The sequence below is a fragment of the Apteryx mantelli genome, chromosome 1 (assembly GCF_036417845.1).
Source record: "Apteryx mantelli isolate bAptMan1 chromosome 1, bAptMan1.hap1, whole genome shotgun sequence".
NCBI lineage: Eukaryota > Metazoa > Chordata > Aves > Apterygiformes > Apterygidae > Apteryx > Apteryx mantelli.
In genome coordinates this window covers 84,850,057-84,870,672 of record NC_089978.1, presented here as the reverse complement: position 1 = coordinate 84,870,672, position 20,616 = coordinate 84,850,057, and the positions used below count along the sequence as shown (strand labels likewise).

At 40.8% G+C, this 20,616-nt stretch overlaps 1 protein-coding gene across 1 annotated transcript in view; it reads left to right on the top strand.

Annotated features, from left to right (window-relative positions):
- Positions 1 to 9,178: 9,178 nt before the first annotated feature.
- The window catches only part of GPM6B (glycoprotein M6B), a 118,935-nt gene continuing 107,497 nt past the window's right edge, over positions 9,179 to 20,616 (top strand). The window contains exon 1 of the mRNA XM_067296774.1: positions 9,179 to 9,319. Coding sequence (XP_067152875.1) covers positions 9,316 to 9,319 — 4 coding nt within the window. The 5' untranslated portion in view covers positions 9,179 to 9,315. The remainder of the gene's footprint in view (positions 9,320 to 20,616) is intronic.

Here is a 20,616-nt window from a genome sequence, read left to right as displayed (position 1 = left end):
GTGCCTGGCTGCAGAGGCTGAGAGAGGAGGGACTGTTTAGCCCGGAGAAGGGAAGGCTCCGGCTCTGGGGGGAATCCCCTCAACGTTGAGAGGTATCTGATAGGAGGGTGTCAAGAAGACGGAGGCAGACTCTTCTCCGGGGTGCCCCGTGAGCGGACAAGAGGCAATGGGCACAAACTGAAACACAGGAAGTTCCATCTGAACATGAGAAAAAACTTCTTCACTGTGACGGTGACAGAGCACCGGAACAGGTTGCCCAGAGAGGTTGTGGAGTCTCCTTCTCTGGAGATATTCAAAACCCGCCTGGACGCGATCCTGTACAACGTGCTCTAGGTGACCCTGCTTGAGCAGGGGGGTTGGACTTAGACAATCTCCAGAGGTCCCTTCCAACCTCAACCTTTCTGTGATTCTGTGAAAATAACAGTCCCATAACTACAGGCAATTCCAGTATTTTATATTCACTTCTAACGTCCTCTGAAAGGATCATATCTATAATATAATAAAACACCTACAGACTCTAGTAGGACTGGGATTTAGTGTTAAACTCCGGCTAGAATAAGGGGAAGATATTTCTTTTGCAAGTGGTCCAGGAAGTGATTGTATAAAGGCATTGATAATTCATTTGCATATAAAATAATAACAACAGTAACGGGGGCTAAATTATCCCACCTATGCAGAAACCCTGGGTGGTCAGGACTGGCTAGTCATTATTCTCTTGTCATATAAGCAACTCAGTTTGCAGCTGCATTTCTGTCTTACAAATCCAATTCAATCAAGAGAACTGAAACATCATTAGCAAACTCACTGATTTATCCACCAGTAAAGCGCTGATACAGGCTTCTATTCCTGCTGATAATAAATTCTCTACAGAGCAGTTTGCTCTCTCTAGGAATCTCCCATTATTCTGATGGCTACAGGTTTCTAACTTTACTGCTGGAATTTTTAAGCTTGAGAATCTATGAAGGTAGGGCCCAAAGACTGTGGGAATCACAGGAGAGAAAGTAGGACACAAGCCCAGAATGTGCACCCCATCACTACAAAGATGTGGCTACATGTAGCTGCAAGTGAAGCAGCAGCTGGTGCCTGAAGAAACTGCTAGAATAAGATCTTTTTTCTCTTTCTGAAAAATAACCATTTTTTCTTGTTTTGCTCATCACTTCCTCTCCATATTTTCCCTAATGTGCTTGCCTCCAAAGCCTTGCTTACATCTCTGCACGTTTTTCTGGATCTCACTTTGTTTGTTGCCGTAATTGCCACCTTGCCTGGCTCTGGCTCATTTACCTATGCTTCAGTCTCTCTACTGCAAAAATTCAGCAGCTCTAAAATACAGTGCAAAGTTTATGTCCTGGGACGATTCCCATTTTTCCTCCTGAACATCAGTGATGCTTAATAAAGGTAATGCAGCTGTCTCAGAACCCTTTTCTACCACCAGGATTCTGGACAGTCAGCTCTGAGCTCATCACACGGTCATCTCATTGCCACTTTAATACACATAACCCATTACATACTATTTCAAGGTCAGGGCACATGCTTCAATGTCCTTTCAAAGTGGACTCCAAACAAAAAAGGCCCAAGGGCTGTTAGAAGTGCTCTTGCCTTTTAGGAATAATTTCCCAAGCTGCAGTTTCAATAACTTGTTTAACAGCACTGGGTCATTCTGTCTGCTAGGTTCATGTGATGTTTGATTTGCCTTTGGCCCTTTCATCTTTGAAACATGAAAAATTTTTTTCCTTCAAATATGGGAAGCCAGAATTAATGTTCTGGGCTCTCTGACAGCTAAGAAACACTTCAATTTGATCTGAACTTAATTTAAAAAAATGCACAAAAAGTAAGAATCCAAATCTGCCTATGATAGTAGCCCACATTTAAAATAGCTTTAACAAAAAGTTTTATTACATTCCTCTCTTGGAATGGTATTATTTTTAGACTTACTGAATTTGACATCTAAGATAACAAGAATCAGATAACAGTCTTAAAAAACAGTGATCTTTATTTTAAAAATACAGGCTCTCCGATCTATATTATGTATGCTCTAAAGGAAAGAAATGATTACTAGTGTAAAATATTTGTCACTTCCACTTACGTACTCTTTCATCTCTCTTAAAATGGAGAGTGGATATATATGGGTGACTAGTGTGTTCTACTTCTTTAATCATATTCTCATGCATTTGCAAAAGCCATTCAGTGCCTGGACCAAAAACAGGAGAAAAATGCTTATGTTTAAAATAGGTATTTGGAATATTTTTTTAGATACAAAAACAAATTTATTAGTCTAAGGGATGAGATATTAAATGGATTTTCCAAAACCAAGATTTAATATCATATTTGAGCTCATTGTTATTTTTCAAGTTCTTCTGTTGCATTCTTATATTGATTTGGCTTTTCTGGAGGGCTGTCACTCATCTGACCAGAATGGCTTATGCTTTTTTTGTTTTCAGAATGTCCCATTCCTGGCAGGTCTAATGTTTGGCTTTCTGTGAAGTCAGATGGAGGCGAAGCAACTCTATTGTACTAGCCAGCCTGAAGCCACACCTTCTTTCTAAAAGCCACAATTCATGGAGTTGATGGAGGACTTCACGTCTTATTTCCATTTCAATTATCTACCTGTAAAGAACCTGTTAGACTGTAACAGCCATTATATCTCATAGGTCAGTCCAAAGCATCCATCCTCTGCAGTCTGTGTGAACTATACTGCTGCACCGTTGGGCATGCGGAGTGGGTTATATTGCTGTCGAGTTACTGAGTCATTCCCATCTTTTCTCCAACACATTACATTTTTGCCACAAACCACAACTCTGACTATAGCCATTTGCTAGAACTGGACTGTGCAAAGCATGAAAAGCTCTACAGGAACAATAAAACGTAATGGGGAAACAGCAAAAACAAAAAAAAAACCAAACCCAAAATCCAAACCAGCATTTTGAAAAGTATGGTAGTAAAAAAACTAAAGCTGGGTAGCCTATTATGAGGCAATTTAACTCAACTTTACGCTATACTTTAAATCCTAGGCACCATTCATGTTTACAGAGCAGAATTAAAACCTTCTGTAGTAAATTAAGAGCTTTTTCCCCCTCAGAAGTGAAAAAATGAGAACTAAAATGAAATCAGCTGGCTGTTATTCAACCTCCATTGTCCAATTGGATTAGGGAAAAGTGTTAAAATGAGTCCTGTGATTTCTTCCCCAGCTCTTTGAGTTTGGTTTTCAGTTTGCAAAAAAAGGCACCTGAGAATGGTCTTAAATGCTCTCTGTGACTGCCATCAAAGGAGTTTTCTACTTTGGAAAAAGAGTGAGAGCCTTGTCTCAAAATGTATTTTTGATAGAAATTCTGTCTTGATTAGGCTGCCTTGGAGCAATTTCTTGGGTGGGTGCCATACTGAAGTTGTTGGATGGCAGCCATGTGTTCAACACTCTTAAAATAAAGTCTATTCCCTTAATTTGCAACTCAATATAAAACTTAAGTCTATTGATATTACTGGAGGGTGGGGCTAAAATACATATGTATGCAATTATTTTCAGGATATTCCAATGAATAGATATACAGTCACACAGAAGTTGCTCTGAAGTTGAATGCTAATGTTCCTTGGGTACGTATGTTGCCCCCGTCTGGTTTCTTCACTTGTAAATTATTCCACATTCAAATCCTCCCACTGGTACTAAGGAAAATGTTAGATAATCCATGTAACTAAGTCAGCTGCTCTCCAGCCTACATCATCCTACCCTGCAACATAACAGTAACTTAGCAAAGCACTTCGGTAATTGTTTATATCCAAGCCAGCTAGACTGATCCTATCATCTTTCATCAGACTCAAGTGCATTTCTGAGCCCAAATGTGTTAGAATGAAGTGTGCAGAAGAATGCCTTCCCCAGGATCATTTTATCATGATCCTAGCAGCACCTCTCCCTCACCTAGAGGAAGGGTTGTCAGGGAGCTTCCCTTTGACATTTCCCAGGTCCATCAGGGGAGGGCAAAACCAGGTGGGCTGCATATTGAGGGAAAGTTCATACCAAAAATATTTTTTCTGTATAACAGACATCAGTCTTCAAAGATGTTAGTTGACTCTTTTTCACTCACAAGCTTTCTACTCTTTGTATAATGCTTTACTGAGACCAGCAGTCCTCTTTCAGACCTCATATCAACCCCTAGGTTTTCTACATAGCATGCAGAGAGTTTAAAGGCACAGAATCAAATATGGGAATCCAGAATGGAAAGGAATGTGGTTAATATTACTGTTCTTTTCCCTCTGGTCTCCCTCCAGACCCGTGTCTCTCATGGATGCTCATAGAATAGCCATATGCATAAGAGCAAAATATTGGGTGGGCAAGATACATCATGCAGAGCTAAGTGAAAGATTATTCTTCAGGTGCTAGAGGTCCTAATCTGAACATTATTCCTTCATTTTCAATAATATCTTCTGAAGTATTTTTTGTATATACTCAAAATCACAAAGTGACATTGGCTATTCCACAGTTGACTTGGGGTATATGAAAGAGAGATGAGTCTGTCCTTTCACACTGAAGATGTATTTAGTTCTCTGTAATTAACACCAAAATGATAATCACTAATTTTCAGATAAAATTAACTATGGTTCATTGGGTAAAATTATGCATTCTGCTGAATATATAATTATATGTATTCTAAAGCAATCACTGCTCATATTTACATATTGAGAAATGGTTGCTGGAAATATGACCTGCTTGGTAATAAGACACAGTTTTGATTTTGAAGAGTATTTATTCTATATGCAATTGTACCTGAATGTTAAATACCAGAGGGAATATCTACATGCTGGTTAAATTATCAAATTACTTTTCATTTTTTACCTGTTCCTTTTCTCCATGTTTCCCCAGATTATGTAATCCTGATGATATTAACGATTTATTTCAGCATTTTGCTAGATAAACCTTCCAAACAACTCTGTGTGCTGAGCACGAAGAAGGGTTTTTCGTTAGCAGCAGTTGGAGTCTAAAGCAGAGCAGCTTCACATAAAAGGTACAAATGACATAGGAGAGCATGAGTCACTCTTCTTAATCTACGCTGAGATGCTGAGTTCAAAACACGAGAAAGGTCACTGCTTCTTTGCACACAGATGACAGTACAAAGTGATTCAACTGTCATCTTATTTCCTTTTAACATCCATGGTCTCTGTAACGCCACTTTGAACAGAAGATCCCATGGGAGAGAAAAACCCCAGCATGTCCTTGACTGTATGTGGAATCCTAGAAGTTCAAGATAGATAGGACTTACACACCCTGTTGAGAAAGGTCACAAAGAACACTCACTACAACTAAAATCAGATTTTATCGCTTCTGATTCCCTTAAATCTAAAATACACTTGTGTTTAACATTCAAAGGGAGGCTGTTTTATGAGGTCTTGATTTTATAAGGTTTTGGAGATTCACAGGATTTTTGTAAAATCAAGTGTAGGAGTGGAACCCTACATACTCATTCTGATCCTCTGGAAATTGAAAATGACTGCTACCCATTGGCACTGCTTGTGTGTTACTTAGAAGAAGTAATGTTCAGCATTAACTATAAACTTCACTATTAGCACAGGGAGCCATGGGAATAGGGCTCACATACAGTCAGCAGTAGGACACTGTGTGAACTCAGAATCCACAAAAGCAGACATCCCGCTAGAATACTTTCATATGAAACCACTGTCTTTACTGTAACAAAATGTTTAGTCAAAGCTAAAATATTCAGTGGAAACATACTAACTGATTCTGTTCTTAATTGGAAAAGTTTCTGTATCCAGGACAATCTGTCTAGTCACACAGCCTGAGAAGGAAAGTAGGAGTGGAAAATGGAGACAAGAAAACAGGTAGCTGCAGATACCACACAGTTCCTTCTGGTTCTGAACAGGTGAGGCCACAAAAGAAAACAGAGATTCATTTTAGAGCTAGGATATTCTCCGGTGAAGTGGAGACACAGATGGAGCCTGGTATCTTAAAACAAAAAATGAAGAATTATGTACAATCAGCCTTCATTTGCTCTGGAAATGTTTCACTACTGACTGCTGGATATGGTCAAATATGGAGAAATTTGGAGCTTCAGACTGATACTGTGCCCTCAGTTACAACTGTTGAGATACTCCATCTTACCTCTTCCTGACTGAGCTTGATACTGAACTTGAGCTTCAATTTTCTTCTGCAAATCAGATGGCCTCTTCAAAACATCTCCAGGGAAGAACATGCCTCTCCAGACTAGGTTAGGAGATACACCAAGCATATTTCTACAAGGAGTGGCAGTGTTTCTTTAGATGCCCGGTGTCATCGCACAAGTATTATAGTAACCCTACATACACAGAAGTGTTTACAGGTTGTTACCCAAGCTATGGAAAAAGACTTCAAGAACCCAAAGTAGATAATAAATTACATCAATCAATACAGATTTCTGACCTTCGCTTTCTCTTTTATAGATCAAATCTGCAGTTACACCAGGTCATTTTTATAATCCCTTGATGTCAAGATTGTCTGGACCAGTCTGGCCTCTAGTGTAATTTACAGCAGCCTTTAGCACCTTACTTTATTTACTTTATGACTTTATTTTTCACTTTAGCACTTTATTGCTACCAGCTATAGCATCCAAGGTGTCATTTAACCTCTGAGACTTGTCAAAATGCTGCATATTCCAGCCTTTCTTTCCTCTCCATAATGTACTAGATAAAAGAGAAAGAGCATGGGCCAGAATCCAGTACTAAGTCTTTATCTATCAGTGCAACTAGGAAAGTACCTGTTTCTACAAATATCTTAGTTCCAAAATTAAATCCATAAGTTTCTATTCCTCGTAGAAATTCCAGCTAAATTCCTGCCTTCTTGACCTTATTTGAGTATTGTAATTTACTTTTGTTCAAGGAATCAAAAGTTAACATCAGCACCGTTAACTTCTCTCTTTACTTGTCGGAGACTCAGTATGTCTGTGACTGGAAATCCCCATTGACTGCTGAGCCATAACCAATATTTGGACAGCTGTTCTTTGCTTTACTCTTTGAAGAGAAAAAGAGTTCAACATTTCTGAGGATAACAAAAAGCTAATACAGAAGAGTCATCTTGTTGCATATTGCATACGCACAATTCCCTGTGCCCTACCATAAGAAGCTACCCCATAGCTTGATGCAAGTATGTAAACCCCATCCTGGCAATGCTGACTGTATTGATTAACCTTCCTTGCACCACTAGTCTCACTGATTTTAACGATGCAAAGTTACGCAGAGATATAAGCGTGGTCAGAGTCAGGGCCTTATTTTTCAGCTGTTCCTAACATTAATCAAACAGTATGTTGCAAGTGCTTCACAGAATGAAAAATTAACTAAAGAATTTGTTTTTAAAAATAAAATCTAAAATGAATTTATACTCTCACCAATACATGGTAAAAACACAGCAGGATGCTCTTACCATTACCTTCAGCTTCCTCCATATTTAAGTGCTATTTAGTGCCACTCTAGTTAAGGTTCATGTGCTATTTCCATAATTAATCTCATTTTTCAAAGATGTAGTGCTCAGCTACTTTAATTCCCAGTGGGGACTGGAAGCAGCTTGCTAGTGATCAGAGTTGGTGTGAATTTTTCTCCTATCTTTATAACGTGGCATGCTCAATCAATCCACTTACTACCTCTTAGAGAAAGACTATTTACTCCCTGATCCTGAAGTACTTACATGGTGTTGGGCCTGTAGTTCTTGCTGGAAAAACAGATACGCCTCTTAATGAATGCAAAAGCATCAGAGGCTGAGACTTTTTTTTTTTAATAGAAAACAAACCACAGCTTTAACATTGCAACTTTATATGTGTGCACAGACACAAAATTCTTCAGGAGCAAGAGTCTAAAATTACAAAGTATGAACTAAGTTCCCTGAAAAGAAATGTTCACATTTTTGCCTTCCCTTTGCCTTCATGTTATGTTAATATATGTTCCTAAGCAATCTGTCTCATTTAGAGGGGAATAATTGGTTATACAATTTAATAGATCAATTTGCTAATAATCGTGGGAGAAAATGAAATATATCTTTATAGTGTACGTAAATAACAAAAATGAAGATACTGTTGTCATGACAAAGGCAAAGGAACTACATGCCAAGTACCCAATTAACGTAATTAGTTCAATCTGATTGATATTAATGGCAGTAGATCCATTTATTCTGACGAAAGAGTTGGCCTGTGTCTTGCACAGTCAATTCACTCTAACGTTAAAAGTCCAACTCGAAAAAGCAACTAAACTGAAAAAGAAGTCTGACTTTGCCACACTCCATACCTATCATCTGTGTTTGTAAAGTCTTTAAAACTTATATAGCCCAACTATTTTTGTCACAGATACAGCTAGATATAGAAGGGGGTTTATTGGTAAAGCGGCCAGAGGAGAAGTCACCCAAGCGCCCCCATATCACTTAGTCTATTAATTGGGGCTCCCTTTCACTATCCTTCCCCAGAGCTAAGATACATTTCTTAAGCGTTTAAAGAAAAACAAAAGGTCACTACAAGCCCAAGGCCGCGTGGCTGGAGCGTAGTTCAGGTGGCCGCGACAGCAATGCTGTGTGACGTTATGAGCGGTCTGCTCACAAGAGGCTGCAAGAATCACAAACAGGTCTCTGTGGAATGTGAACAGAGATAATTATGAGGTAATTTATGTTCAGACACATATTGTCTAAACACCACTGTAATGGGGGAACATTAAGCAGACGCCTCTGAACCTCACGGGCGCCCTTAGCCCCCATTTCATAGGCAGGCGCCTAAAATGCAGACACGGCCCGTGTTGGAAGGGGCAGCGCCTGCTGCCTCACTGCAGGCCCTCACTTCGGAAGGCCCCAGCGCTGAGACTTGCCAGGACGACTGCGTAAGGCGCTGGGGGCACCAGAAACACCCCAACTTTAGGCGGTGGCAGGCGCCCAGGCGGGAAGCCAGGCCTACGGGGACACGAGGAGCCGAGGGGCCTGACCGCCGCCGCGCGCGCGGGAGGGGGCGCAAAGTTCGGGGCCAGCGTTTTTGGAGGGAAAACGGGTCCCCCGCGCCCGCGGCGGTGCGGGGCCGGGCCGGGCCGGGCCGGGCCGCGGGGGGCCAGGCGGGCCGCGGGGGGCCGCCGCTCCCCGCCACGCCGCGGGGCGGCGCGCTGCCGCCCTGCCCCGGCGCAGGCGGGCGGGGACGTCCCCGCCCCCCGCCGCCGCGCCGCAGCCGCCCGAGGCGAGCGGAGCCCGGCAGTGTGCGAGCTGCGCCCGCTGCCCTCCGCCGCGCCTCCCGCCCAGCCCGGCCCAGCGCAGCCCGGCACGGCGAGCCGCAGCCCTGCTCCGCTCCCCCTGCGCGGCTCGGGCGCCGAGAGCGAGCCATGGGTAAGCGAGGCGGGCGGCGCGGGCGCCCCGCTGCGGGGCAGCCGCCGCGGCCCCGGGGCAGGTGCGGGCTGCCCGCGGCGGGCGGGCGGGCGGGGGGCTGCAGCCTGTTGAGCGGTGCGGAGCGGGGCCGGGCCGGGCCGGGCCGGGGGTGTCCCCGGCTCCCTGGCCTCTCCCGGCGGCCCCGGGAAGCCTCGGGGAGGCGGCGTGCGCCCAGGCGTACTGGAGGCGTTTGTGTGACCGTCCCGGGCAGAGCCGGCGCGGCCACCAGAAAGCGGAGACCTCTCTGCTAATCCGCTCCAGCTGCAGAGCGCTCTCTTAATAAAAAATAAATAAATAAATAGCGGAGCTCTAGTTTCTTGGACGCGGTTGTATGAAGCCAGCCCCATGTGTGTGCCTTTTTTTATTATTTTTTTAAAATTTTTTTATTTCCGCCTCCCCCGCGCCCCGCGGGGCCGTGCGGCCGCTCCGCGGGCGCGGGGAGGCGGCGGTGTGCGCGGCCGCCCCGCGGGCGAGGCCACGCGCGGCCGCCCGGGCGCCCCGGGGGTGCTGCGGGGGGTGATGGGGCGCGCGGGGGGGCCTGGCCCCCGAGTTAGGGGTGTCCTCTTACCTCTCCACACCCCCTGTGCGCGGCCGGGGCTGTTCACCCACTTTGGTGAAGTTGCCCCGGCGTATATGGGTAGTCAGGGAGAGGAAGAGGGGCGGGGATACGTTTTTGTAATACTGCGTGAAATATTTTATATACCTGTGATGCCGTGCATAATGCGTTTCTGCTTCAGCATCAGGAAATCCTGTAGGCTTTTAAGGTAGCTTTGTTAAACAGTTTTCAGCCTTGTAGCTTGGGTTCTGCACTGTAAAGGGAATTGGGCATCAATAAAAAGTGATGGCTTCTGTTTTCTAACTTATGGGGAAGACACTACTTACGTAAGTGCGTTAACATGAGCAGAAGTGGGGCTCGAGGTAGGGATTTGTCATGCACATGGGTCACTCAGTAGTCAGCGCACACATTCGGCGCTCACATCCTTTCATAATGGGCCTTTTTAGTGCATGCTCTTTCCTGCAAGCTTTCCCTTCAGCCAACAGTAGACCCAAATGAATTAAGCAGTAATGAAAGTTATAAAGTTTCAAATGAATGATAGAAAAATACAGCTGTATCTTTGGTCCAGTTTGCCAGTGGCGTTATATTACTGCTTAGAGGCTGCAGTTGCTGGATTAGAGCTACCAGTGTGTCCATGTATTAATATGCACATTCTGATGCTGGCACTGTCTCTGGTTTTAATTAAGAAAAAAACAGAATTTAATTGCATAGACAAAGCCAAAGGAAGCTGACAATTCCTGTGGTTGTTACTTTGTTAAATTAATTCGCATCACCTAACTTCTTAATTTCTAAATGCTTATTAACTGGTTTGTTCCCTAGCTTAGTGAAGATCAGACTGCTGTAGTATTATGGTCCTTTTAACAACCCTTTTTAAGTTTGAAAAACCCTTTAAATAAATGTTAAAGCACTGATTCTTATCAACTCTTCAACTTTGAAAGCTGAAGTACACAAATCGGCTATGTTATCTCTACCAAAAAGCTTTTTTTTTCTCCAGGTATATTCTGATACTCACTTTCTTGGACTGTTTTCACTGTGTATATTTTTAAATTTGATATTAAATGAAACTATAATGTTGATAGCCTCTCATATCTTTGTACGCTCTTGATGCATACTTTTACTTTGTAATCATGGATTGATGTCAAGTAAATCTTGGAATGGGGGTGGAAGAAAGAGAATGAAAAATGCATTTTTTTTTCCAAGTTCCTTATTAAGAAAAGAGTATCCAATGTATTCACTGGATTACAACATCTTATTTTGGACAGGGGGGAATAAAATATATTAGGTAGTAATTCATGTGCTGTCATTTCTAAGTGTCTACTGTTAGTTCTATGAAATTGACTTTTCCCTCGGTTAGATTGCATGTGATTTGAAATCTAAAAGCTGTTTTAAATCTTTGTAAATAATTTATCTTGTGAAGAAGCAAATCTGTATTTTAGTACTAAAATCTTAGGAAAATATAAGTATTAGTCATGTAAGTTGTGGGTCTGCAACAAGGTATAACATGTATATTTTATGTCCCTATAGAATGTATTGTCCTAAATGTAATGGTTGAGGAAAAATCAAGGGGAGTGGAGAGAAGAAAACATCTCTTGAATGTTTTGCTAATAATTGCACTAAACTCCAGATTCTGCCTACTTCTTTTCTTCCAGCTGTTCTTGGATTATCTAGTTATGCCTGACTAGGTAACTGTGGTGTAATCAATCAGGAGAGGAGACTTCTAATGCAATTTCATATTAAATACTTCAGAAAGAAGTCACAAAAAAGAAGTCTTTGTCAGCTGGTGAAATCGTCCTTCATGAATGCAACATTTTGTTTATGCTATTACATAACTGTTGCCTCAGTATTATGTAGGCTGAGGCTAATTTGACTATCTAACCAGGATTTGTTTGGAGCTTCAGCACTGTACCCAGCTTGCTGATCCAGTTGCAAAGATATATTTGACTGTTTCTAATTAGGACCATTTGAATAGTCCTTAGTCATACAAAACTTTTGGAAGACTGGCCCACTGAGACTGATTTTTTTTCTTCTTTTTTTTCTCAGAGCTGCTTAGAGTCCATCAGTGCCATTGATTTCATTAGGCTTTTGGCTCATTCAGCACTTCTGAAAGTCAGGCCCATTGTGTTTAACAACATTTACGGTTTACATCGGCTCTAGGGTTGTCAGTAATAACCAGCCTAATGCTTTGTGCATCTTGTGGGAGAAGAACCAGCTGTTAGTGTCTTACCTTGCAGCACAAACTTTTCCAAACCTTGGTGTGGGGGAGAGGCTTATTTTACAAAATAAACAAAGAATGCAAAACATTTTTTCCCCCTAAAAATTCCAAAAGCACTACGTAAATAACACAGAAAGTATAATTTATTGGGAACTGTTATTTTTTCATAATCTTATATATTTTCCTCTTTTTGCTCTCCCAAAAAGTTGCTTTCAAATAAGAAAAGAGGTTGGAGTGGAGTATGTACGTGTGTGTGTGTTTTTTAAGATACTGAGGAGAACAATGTCTATGAGCAGGGGATCAAATGAAGCCTGTCTGCACATGGGCTTATGTCCTCTGCAATTCCTTTGTCTCTTTGCAATTCCTCTGTAGTACTTGCTGCCTTGCAGAGCCCAAAACCCACAAGAGTTCCCAGGGGCTTTCCCTGTAACACTTCTGGGTCATCGTCCTGTCCATGAGGCCTTCTACAGTGTGTCCTGCTTCCCCAAAATTAATTGCTCCTGCATCTCCCTGAGCTTTTTCCTGTGTCCCCAGTGTGGACCATCCCTTTCCCACAGGCAGCAGCTCCGAGAGTTCTACTTTATGTAGTTCTACTGCATGTAGAAAAGGTCCTTGCTTTTATGTAAAATGTGTTCAAAGTAGGTTCAAATATTCCCTAAACCATGCCTTCTTCTTATAAACAGTTGGGGTCAAATCCTGAAAGAAAATCTCTTTCTTCCTATTCAGCTGTACACTTTGTCCAGGCAGGATTTGAGATCTCTTGTGTGTCACAGTAATAGTAAAATCTGCATTGTATCGGTCATTAAGGATGGCTAGATTTCAATTGCAGAGTCTTGTAGTCCATATTCTGTTGAATCTTGTTAAATCTTAATATATTGAACCTTGATCCTAAAACAAACAAACAAACAACCCCCCCTAGTATTTAGCTAATCTTCTCTGAAAACCTATGAAGTATAAAATTGTATACTGCCCTTCTTCCTCAATTTCCATAACGCCTGATTAGGCTGTTAAAAAGTACTTAATTTTGCCTTTTTGCCGTAATCTTTCTTGCCTGGAAAGATGCCGGAGAAGAAAACGCTGTGCATTTCAGATATTTCCCAGTATTCTTAATGATTTGTGGTTTCACCATGTTTACAGATTTTCTCTCTTGCTCTCCGTTTGTGTGGTTCAGTAATGTAGGAAATCTGTTTTTGCCTGTATGAATTATGATACGTCTGATAGATCTTGAAATGTTATGTTTCAGGAAAACATACTGGGTTATAGATTTGATCCCCTGGAGAGCTGAATTGTGGCAGTGTTTGATTATCTGTCTTTGAGCGTCTCTGGAACCTCTTAAACCAGTTGAAATATGCATGTCACTTTTAATGTTTTAAGCACTTTAAGTATTAAATTATTTTTCTTAAACAGGATACCTTTAATCAAATTTGCTTCTGTGTGTTGTTATTCCAGCAGTCGTCATATTGCAAATATCACTTTTATGCAGTGTTTTTTTCATATCCTTTGTTTTTCAAGATTATTGCTATCTAAAGTCACAGCTCTTCAAAAATAGTCCGAAGTGCCTTTCAGGATAAAGTTAACTAAATTGAAAATAAAACCAGGGAAGCCCATTTCTTGGTATGTCTCGCATTTCTCGTGCAGTGGCATGGCGTCATCTGTGTTTGATGCACATTTTCATCTTGAGGATTTTGTTTTTCCTGAGATGTACTATTGGCCCAGCCATATGTGGACTGACTGTGCATATTGTACTGTCACTGATGGTCTTTGGATGTAAACGTTGTCTTTCTAGAAGTGTCAGAGCAGTGTATCCAGTGTAGTTTCACTAGGGGTAACTTGTGGAAATGTCTTGAAAAGTTTGCAGAGAGAGCTACTGTGGCTTGTTTAATTATTACACTCCCCGCTGTATCTGCTCTTCCCACTGAAATCCCAGGGTTTCTCTACTCTTCTTTTGTCCTCCACTTTCCCATGCTAACTGCAGTTGCCGCTCACTCCTCCCCAGACACGCATGCACCTGACCCCTGAGGCTGCATCAGCAGTTGCTCCCCTTGCACCTGGCCAGGCCGGCGCTCCAGGCCGGCGGCTCTGCGTGCGAGAACCCCTTGCCCTCCTCAGGCAGCCCCTTGCTGCAAGGTGAAGCCTTTGTACCTGCCTGTGGGAGGCTTCTTCTGGTGAGTCGCTCAGGTCGATCTGCAAAATCTTTGAACCCTTTTGTGGTACCACGGTGTTAATGCTGCAAAGAGCATACATGTTTGCTTAGAGTAAATAGAGGTGAAGAGGCTGGGATAGAAATGGGGGGGAGCGTAACTCTGCCATCTTTCCACTCCTATGCTCTGCATTGCTTTTCCTCTCCAGATTGCACTGAGGAAGATTAGAGGGAGACAAATGTGAATTGACTGTAGCATGCAGAGTTGGGCAGCTCAGAAGTGCTTCCCCTTCAGAGGGGGTCGGGAGAATAGAGAAGTCCAGTGTAAAATGATGTACTTCTAACGTGCATGCTGTTTGCTCCCAAAGCATGGGGCTAAGGCTCTCTCCTGCTGGAGCACACAGCATTTTGCCAGGGTGCCAGTCTGGCAAAGTGCATGGTTGGGCATTCTGCAGAATTCATGTCGAAGTGCTCGTAGCCTCCTTGGTTTGAGCCTGTCTGAGAAATCAAAATCCCTTCTGTTCTGGTGATTCATTTCTTAAAATGCATTTCTGTATCGGGGGAGGAGTGAGGAGAACTGAAACAAATGAGTCGGAGTTTAAATTGTGGTAAGCAAATGTAGAGAAAGATAGTTTAATCTTCATGTGACAGTAAGGGACTTCAAAGTTGTTCCTATTTGTATTAAATTATTGGGTCTCAGCTGAGTCTGCTTGGCTCTGTACAAATGCAAGAGCTTGAGTTAGGAAAATTACCATGTGAATACCCCAAGTGGGCAAAAGACAAAATAGAGACATGGAGTGGTAAGGTGGCTTCTTCCAGGTTATATGCTAAGTCAGTGACAGTACTAGGAATGGAATTTAAATATCCTGAATCTCTCCCAGCATTTCTTCTGTGGTTAGGCATGAACTTCTGGTAGCTGGGACGTCAAGGTAGCTATGCTTTTCAGAATTCCCTGTTACCCATCTCCTATAGACATAGTGGAGAACAGTGGGGTATGAGAAGAGTTTGACCACTCAGTGTAACACAAAGATAGCATCATATGTACCACTTGGTCCTCACTGTTTTGTTGCTTTCTTCTTCTGCTCTCTCTTGGTGCTTTGGCAGTCTCCCTCTCCATAATTATTTGTCTCTAGGATTTTAGGCTCGGAAGCGTGCTTATGGAATTGCAGTTTTGGGAAGAGTTTACAAGCAATGAAGAAAACTATGAGAATTCAAGATCTTTTGTTCTTCATGGTTTTTGAGCTGTTTGGCTAGCATCAATTTCAAAGTGTGAATGGAACTTATGTTTCACTAATAGAAAGATGTTTCTAAAAGAGTTACTGAATGATATAAAATGCAGTGCTTTGCTATTCATCATTTTTGTGGGTGTTTTATGCTTTGATGCTTGAATGCATGTGACACATGAAAATTTTAGCCTAAAGTAATACCTACAGGAATGGATTTCAGGAATGTGTGTGTACTTAGTGTTTGGAATTTCTCATCTGGGGAAAGAACTTTGAAAATGAGTGTGATTCAAAGATAGTGGAAACTTGGGTCATGAAGAAAACTGGACTTCTTGAAGTTGTAAATTGATCTGGAGTATCCAGCTTAAGACATAGCCTTTATAATTTTGTTGGGGGGGGAGGGGGCTGTTAAATGTTTTATTAGGAGCATAGGGAAACTATTACATATTGCAGCCTAAAACTCTGCCTTTATATATGTTCCTTCAATGCCAAGGAAAATATATGAATTGTCCAGGTCTAAACCGTATAGAAATTGTAGCAAGTAGAATTGCACTGGTGGTAAACAGGACAAAATTTGCTCCTATATTACTATTGGTGACTTAGGAGTAAGAAAGCAGCTAGCTTGCCTTTCAGATACTGGTTTGTGGGCTGCAAGTAGAAAGAACATCTTGTGTTAAGAGTACAGCTGGTCTGGAGTCCATGGAGATCCAAGAAATACAGAGTAAATGATGGGAGTACAGTCAGAGAAGGATTACATTTAATGTACATCTAAATTATGTTTCTTAAATATTTGAAACGTATTTGGGCTTATTAATGTTTTTGCAGAGCTGGAGCTGTGGAGCCTGCTGCTACCCAAAGAGGAAAGTGGCTTTCTCATGTTGCCAGCAAGTTGAAGCTGATTTGGTCTTTCCCACATCTCTGTTTTTCACTTTGCCTTTTAATCTACATTTTTGTCAGTTTGGGCACTAGAAAATTCTTTGAGGCTTTTAAATTCTAGTCCTGAGACATGCTGAGGGCTGGATAAATGTGAACATCAGTTGCATGCCATCTCATGTCCATGCCCTTTGTGAGGCGGCTAATTGGAGATTTGACATTGAAACATAGTATCTCTTCAAGAGAGATTTTGCACTGATATTTTAAAGTCTTTGCGTTTATGTCTTTTTTGCTTTCCTGCGCAACATAAGTATTTTATGACATAAGAGAATGCTTTCAGTAACTTAAGATGTCTTTTTAAAGTTGTTTAGATTCTAGGAACTTCTGTCAGGATTTGCTGGAATGAAGTCCTCAACTCATATGATGCCTACAAATCCAATGCAAGTGTGAACTAGTGGAGATTTCTGAGTGGATCTTAACTACTTTTTCCTAATTTTTCTATTAAATTGATTACTTCCTTATTTTTCTATTAAACTCATTTTAATTTTCTTCTTTTGTTGAGAGAAAAAAAAAAGACTGTTGGAAGGTTTGCAGTTTGTGTATAAACTGCTGCTTTTGTTACCAGAACTGTGTTGACATAAATGTCATGCACTTTCCTCAAACAAAAGTGTAAAATGAGACGTCGTATTTGTTAGCAACACAGCTGACAATAAGTTTGCCACATGGAACTTTCCTTGTGGGAGATTAAATGTTCTTTTTGAGCTGCTTAAGCATGTATTACAAAGAAGTCAAGAGTAAAGAGAGATGACTAGTAGAAGTATTTGAAGCTGAGAGCTTTTGGTGCAAGCACAGGGATCTACTCCAGCACATCTGTCAAGAGCCCACAGCTTGCAAGGTGTACTAAACAATAGTGTTTTTTATAACATCTGCTTAGGCTCTGTGATGGGTGCTGGTACAAAAACCAGGGCTCTTGAAGTCTCAGAGATATTTATCATGCAGTGTCAGGGAGATATAACAATCTATTACACAGTCTATTGCCTGCTGCCCAACCAATAAAGTTATTAGGTACTAAAACTGATAAATGCTTCACTGAACCAGAATTTTATGTAAGCAAATACACAAATGCAATGCAGACAGGGCTTTGCTGTGCCATATGCTAGACTAATTATTTTCCTAATGCAGTGTCTTCACTTCATAGATGCTTCCCCTGCTCCGTCCTGAAATTCAAGTGGCAATTTCTCATGCTCTGTAATTGTCTGGTGAAAATCCCACACGTCAATTAATACCTATAAACTTAAAGAAACAATGATGTGGAATGAAAACTTGCCAGTTGAGTTTATCTTGCTTTTTATAGCCTTTATTTTTAGTTCCTTCCTTAAATGATTTTTAAACTTTTTGAAAATACCTGTTTTTTCCCTCAAACTTGAGCTATGAGATGCATATAATGGATATTTAATCTTTAACCCACTCCTCAAATTCTGCTTTGCTGCTTTTTATCTTATCTGCCACTAATATGCTTGCAAAACCATGACTGAGGAATCATCGTAGTCTACCACATATTGAATTCTTCGTATTCTTCAGTGGAAATGTAAGAGGGGTAGAAAAGAATCGAGAAGGGATAAAGACTCTTGGAAACTGTAATATCTTAAAGTAGCCTTGACAGATGAAAGGCAAGTATTTTGGGAGCATGTGGAACTGAAAGAAAACCTGAATGAGGTAGCAGCTTTAGTCAAGACTTGACTTGTTGCTATAAACAGTCTGTGGATTTCATTAACATGGATTTCTTCTTGCAGAACTGCATTTCTGGATTTTCTTAGGTTTCCCATGGCTGTCATCATAAAACTGCTGAATGTTTTCCCCATTAGAGTCAGCTCCCCAATGTGCCCCAACATGGTTTAGACTCTTTTGATCATCCTTGCAGAGAGGAAGTGTGAAACCTCATTGTCAAACTTTGTTCTTCCCACCCTCTAATCTGTTTTCTGTGATCTTTTGTGGATTGTATGTGTGAATAGATAGATAGTTCTCTGATCCCATTATTCCTACTTTTTAATATGTAGTCATTAAATTTTGTTTTCTGAAGACCATTGGTTTAATTTGTTTCCACTTCTTCAGTTCACAATATTTCCTTTTCTCTCCCTGGATAATATTCACCCCTTAACTGTCTCTTGTGCAACTCTGAAGTCAGTTGCTAGGTGAGTGAGTATTACCCCTTTGTGTAGTATTTCTGTGGTTTTGTTTTCTTCTCCTGTTTCCTTGCATGGTGGCAGATTTTCTCTATCCTGTCTCTTCTTGTCTTTGGACAATTTTGTATTGGTTTTTGATCTTCCATTGAATAGTTTCTCATTGAAATAGCTGCCAAGAGCACTTGCTGTTTCTGCATGCTTATGTCTCTTGCCTGTAGTAGATGAGAACTGCTGTGACATAATTAGATGATGTACTTTGAATTTGCAGATATATTTTCTGCAGATGGTGCATCTCTGCAGTAGATACTAGCTTTTTTCTATTTCACAGTAAATGATGTACTCCTGTTAAGAAAACAATTGTTTTCTTAAAGAAATTAGTTGTTTCAGAGAAACAACTTTAGCATAAACAAAAAAGTGCAAAAGATGCTTTCTTTAAAGTAAAATTAAATGATTTACTGGAGGGAAGTGGAAGGCTTGACTTTCTGTTTGCACAATAACAGAATAGCACAGTACATGTGAAGTATTAGATGTTGTTGCCAAGGCTAACAGCAAAACCCCAGATGCTATTATAAACTAATGTATAAACATGTTAATTACTGTATATTGAATCTTTTCTGTTCTTATAAGGATATACTAAGAAAAAAATCAGGAAAATACCAGTATAGTTACAGCCACCACTATCTACTTCTTCCCTTTCTGAAATGCATTTTCTACTTCTTCCCTTTCTGAAATGCATTTAGTTGCTAAAACTATTTTGTTTCATGCTTGATTATTTGCTCTTAGATAGCATTGTTTTTTTTAGTAGGTACAGGTACTAACCAAATTGATTGGTATGCTGGACACAGGATGGCAAACTACTTTCTGAGATTTATCTACTCTCTTAGAAAGAATTCTGTTGAAATGGGTTAGAGAATTATGAATATCCTTTCTTTTCAACAGTGTTGTCGTAGTTTAACCGAGGGATGAGAATGGAAATAAACCTGCTTTTCTTTATTTAAAAAAAAAAAAAAAGAGCTATTTGGAAATGTGATATTTCTGTTTATTGATTCTTCCTCTAACATGCTAAATGAGTCCCTGTACAGAACTCCTGAGCAAAGTCTTATGCAGACTTCATAAGAAGATGCAAAAGGGGAGCAGTGGTTATTACGGTCAGCCAAAATGCAAGTTCCTTCCCTGAAGCATTCCTTCCTGTTTTCCATGGTATAATGCAGGTTTACAGATTCAAAAATGCCATCATGCCTGCTTAAGTTCTCATCTACTGTAATCCTTCTTAAAATACTTGATCCTCATCCCTTTGTTTTTTAGGGATGAGGATGGGAAGATCAGTAGGAGGAAAACATGCCTTTTTCTCTTTTGTGTGTGTTTGTGAGTGTGACAGCCGTGCCCACTTTCCGGTCTGTCTTCATCTCTGTGTGTGAAATGTCCCATATGTTAGGTCATGTACCTAGTAAATAAGTATTTTGTATTGCCTTACTCGGAAAATATGTCATATTTTTCATTGCATATGCTTCATTGCTCCAACATTTGTGTTCTGCATTTACATCAGGTTATTAAATCTCTGTAGAAAAAATAGTTAGTAGCTACTGAAGAAAATGCTGGGTTATCTGTTATAAAAATTCCACTTTTGTAGTTTCCCTTGGTTGTTTATATGCCAGCTCCCTAAGAAAACACCTTATAATCACAGCAGTAACGTCAGAGGATAATCTTATTTAAGATATTATTCCAACACTGAGGTTAGACCTTATCCTGTAATTTCATGTACACAGGTGGATATATTCATTTGAATGGGACTTGTGTTTGACTATGATTTCAGCAAGGGTTAACTCTGATTTGAATTCTGTCAGTACTCATCCTTTCTGCTGTTTGACTAAGGTATGGATGGTAAACTTTTTTCTACAACAACCTCTTCCCTCTACCCTTCTCCTCACCCAAGTTTAAATATAGGACAGAAACGATGCACTGGAATCACTATTTTAGGGGGCCCTGGAACCTTATCTGGCTGAACTGTGCTGACCTTGAGTCCTTCGACATGTTCTGTTTAGAGGAAGGAAAACTCCAGAATTTAATAGTA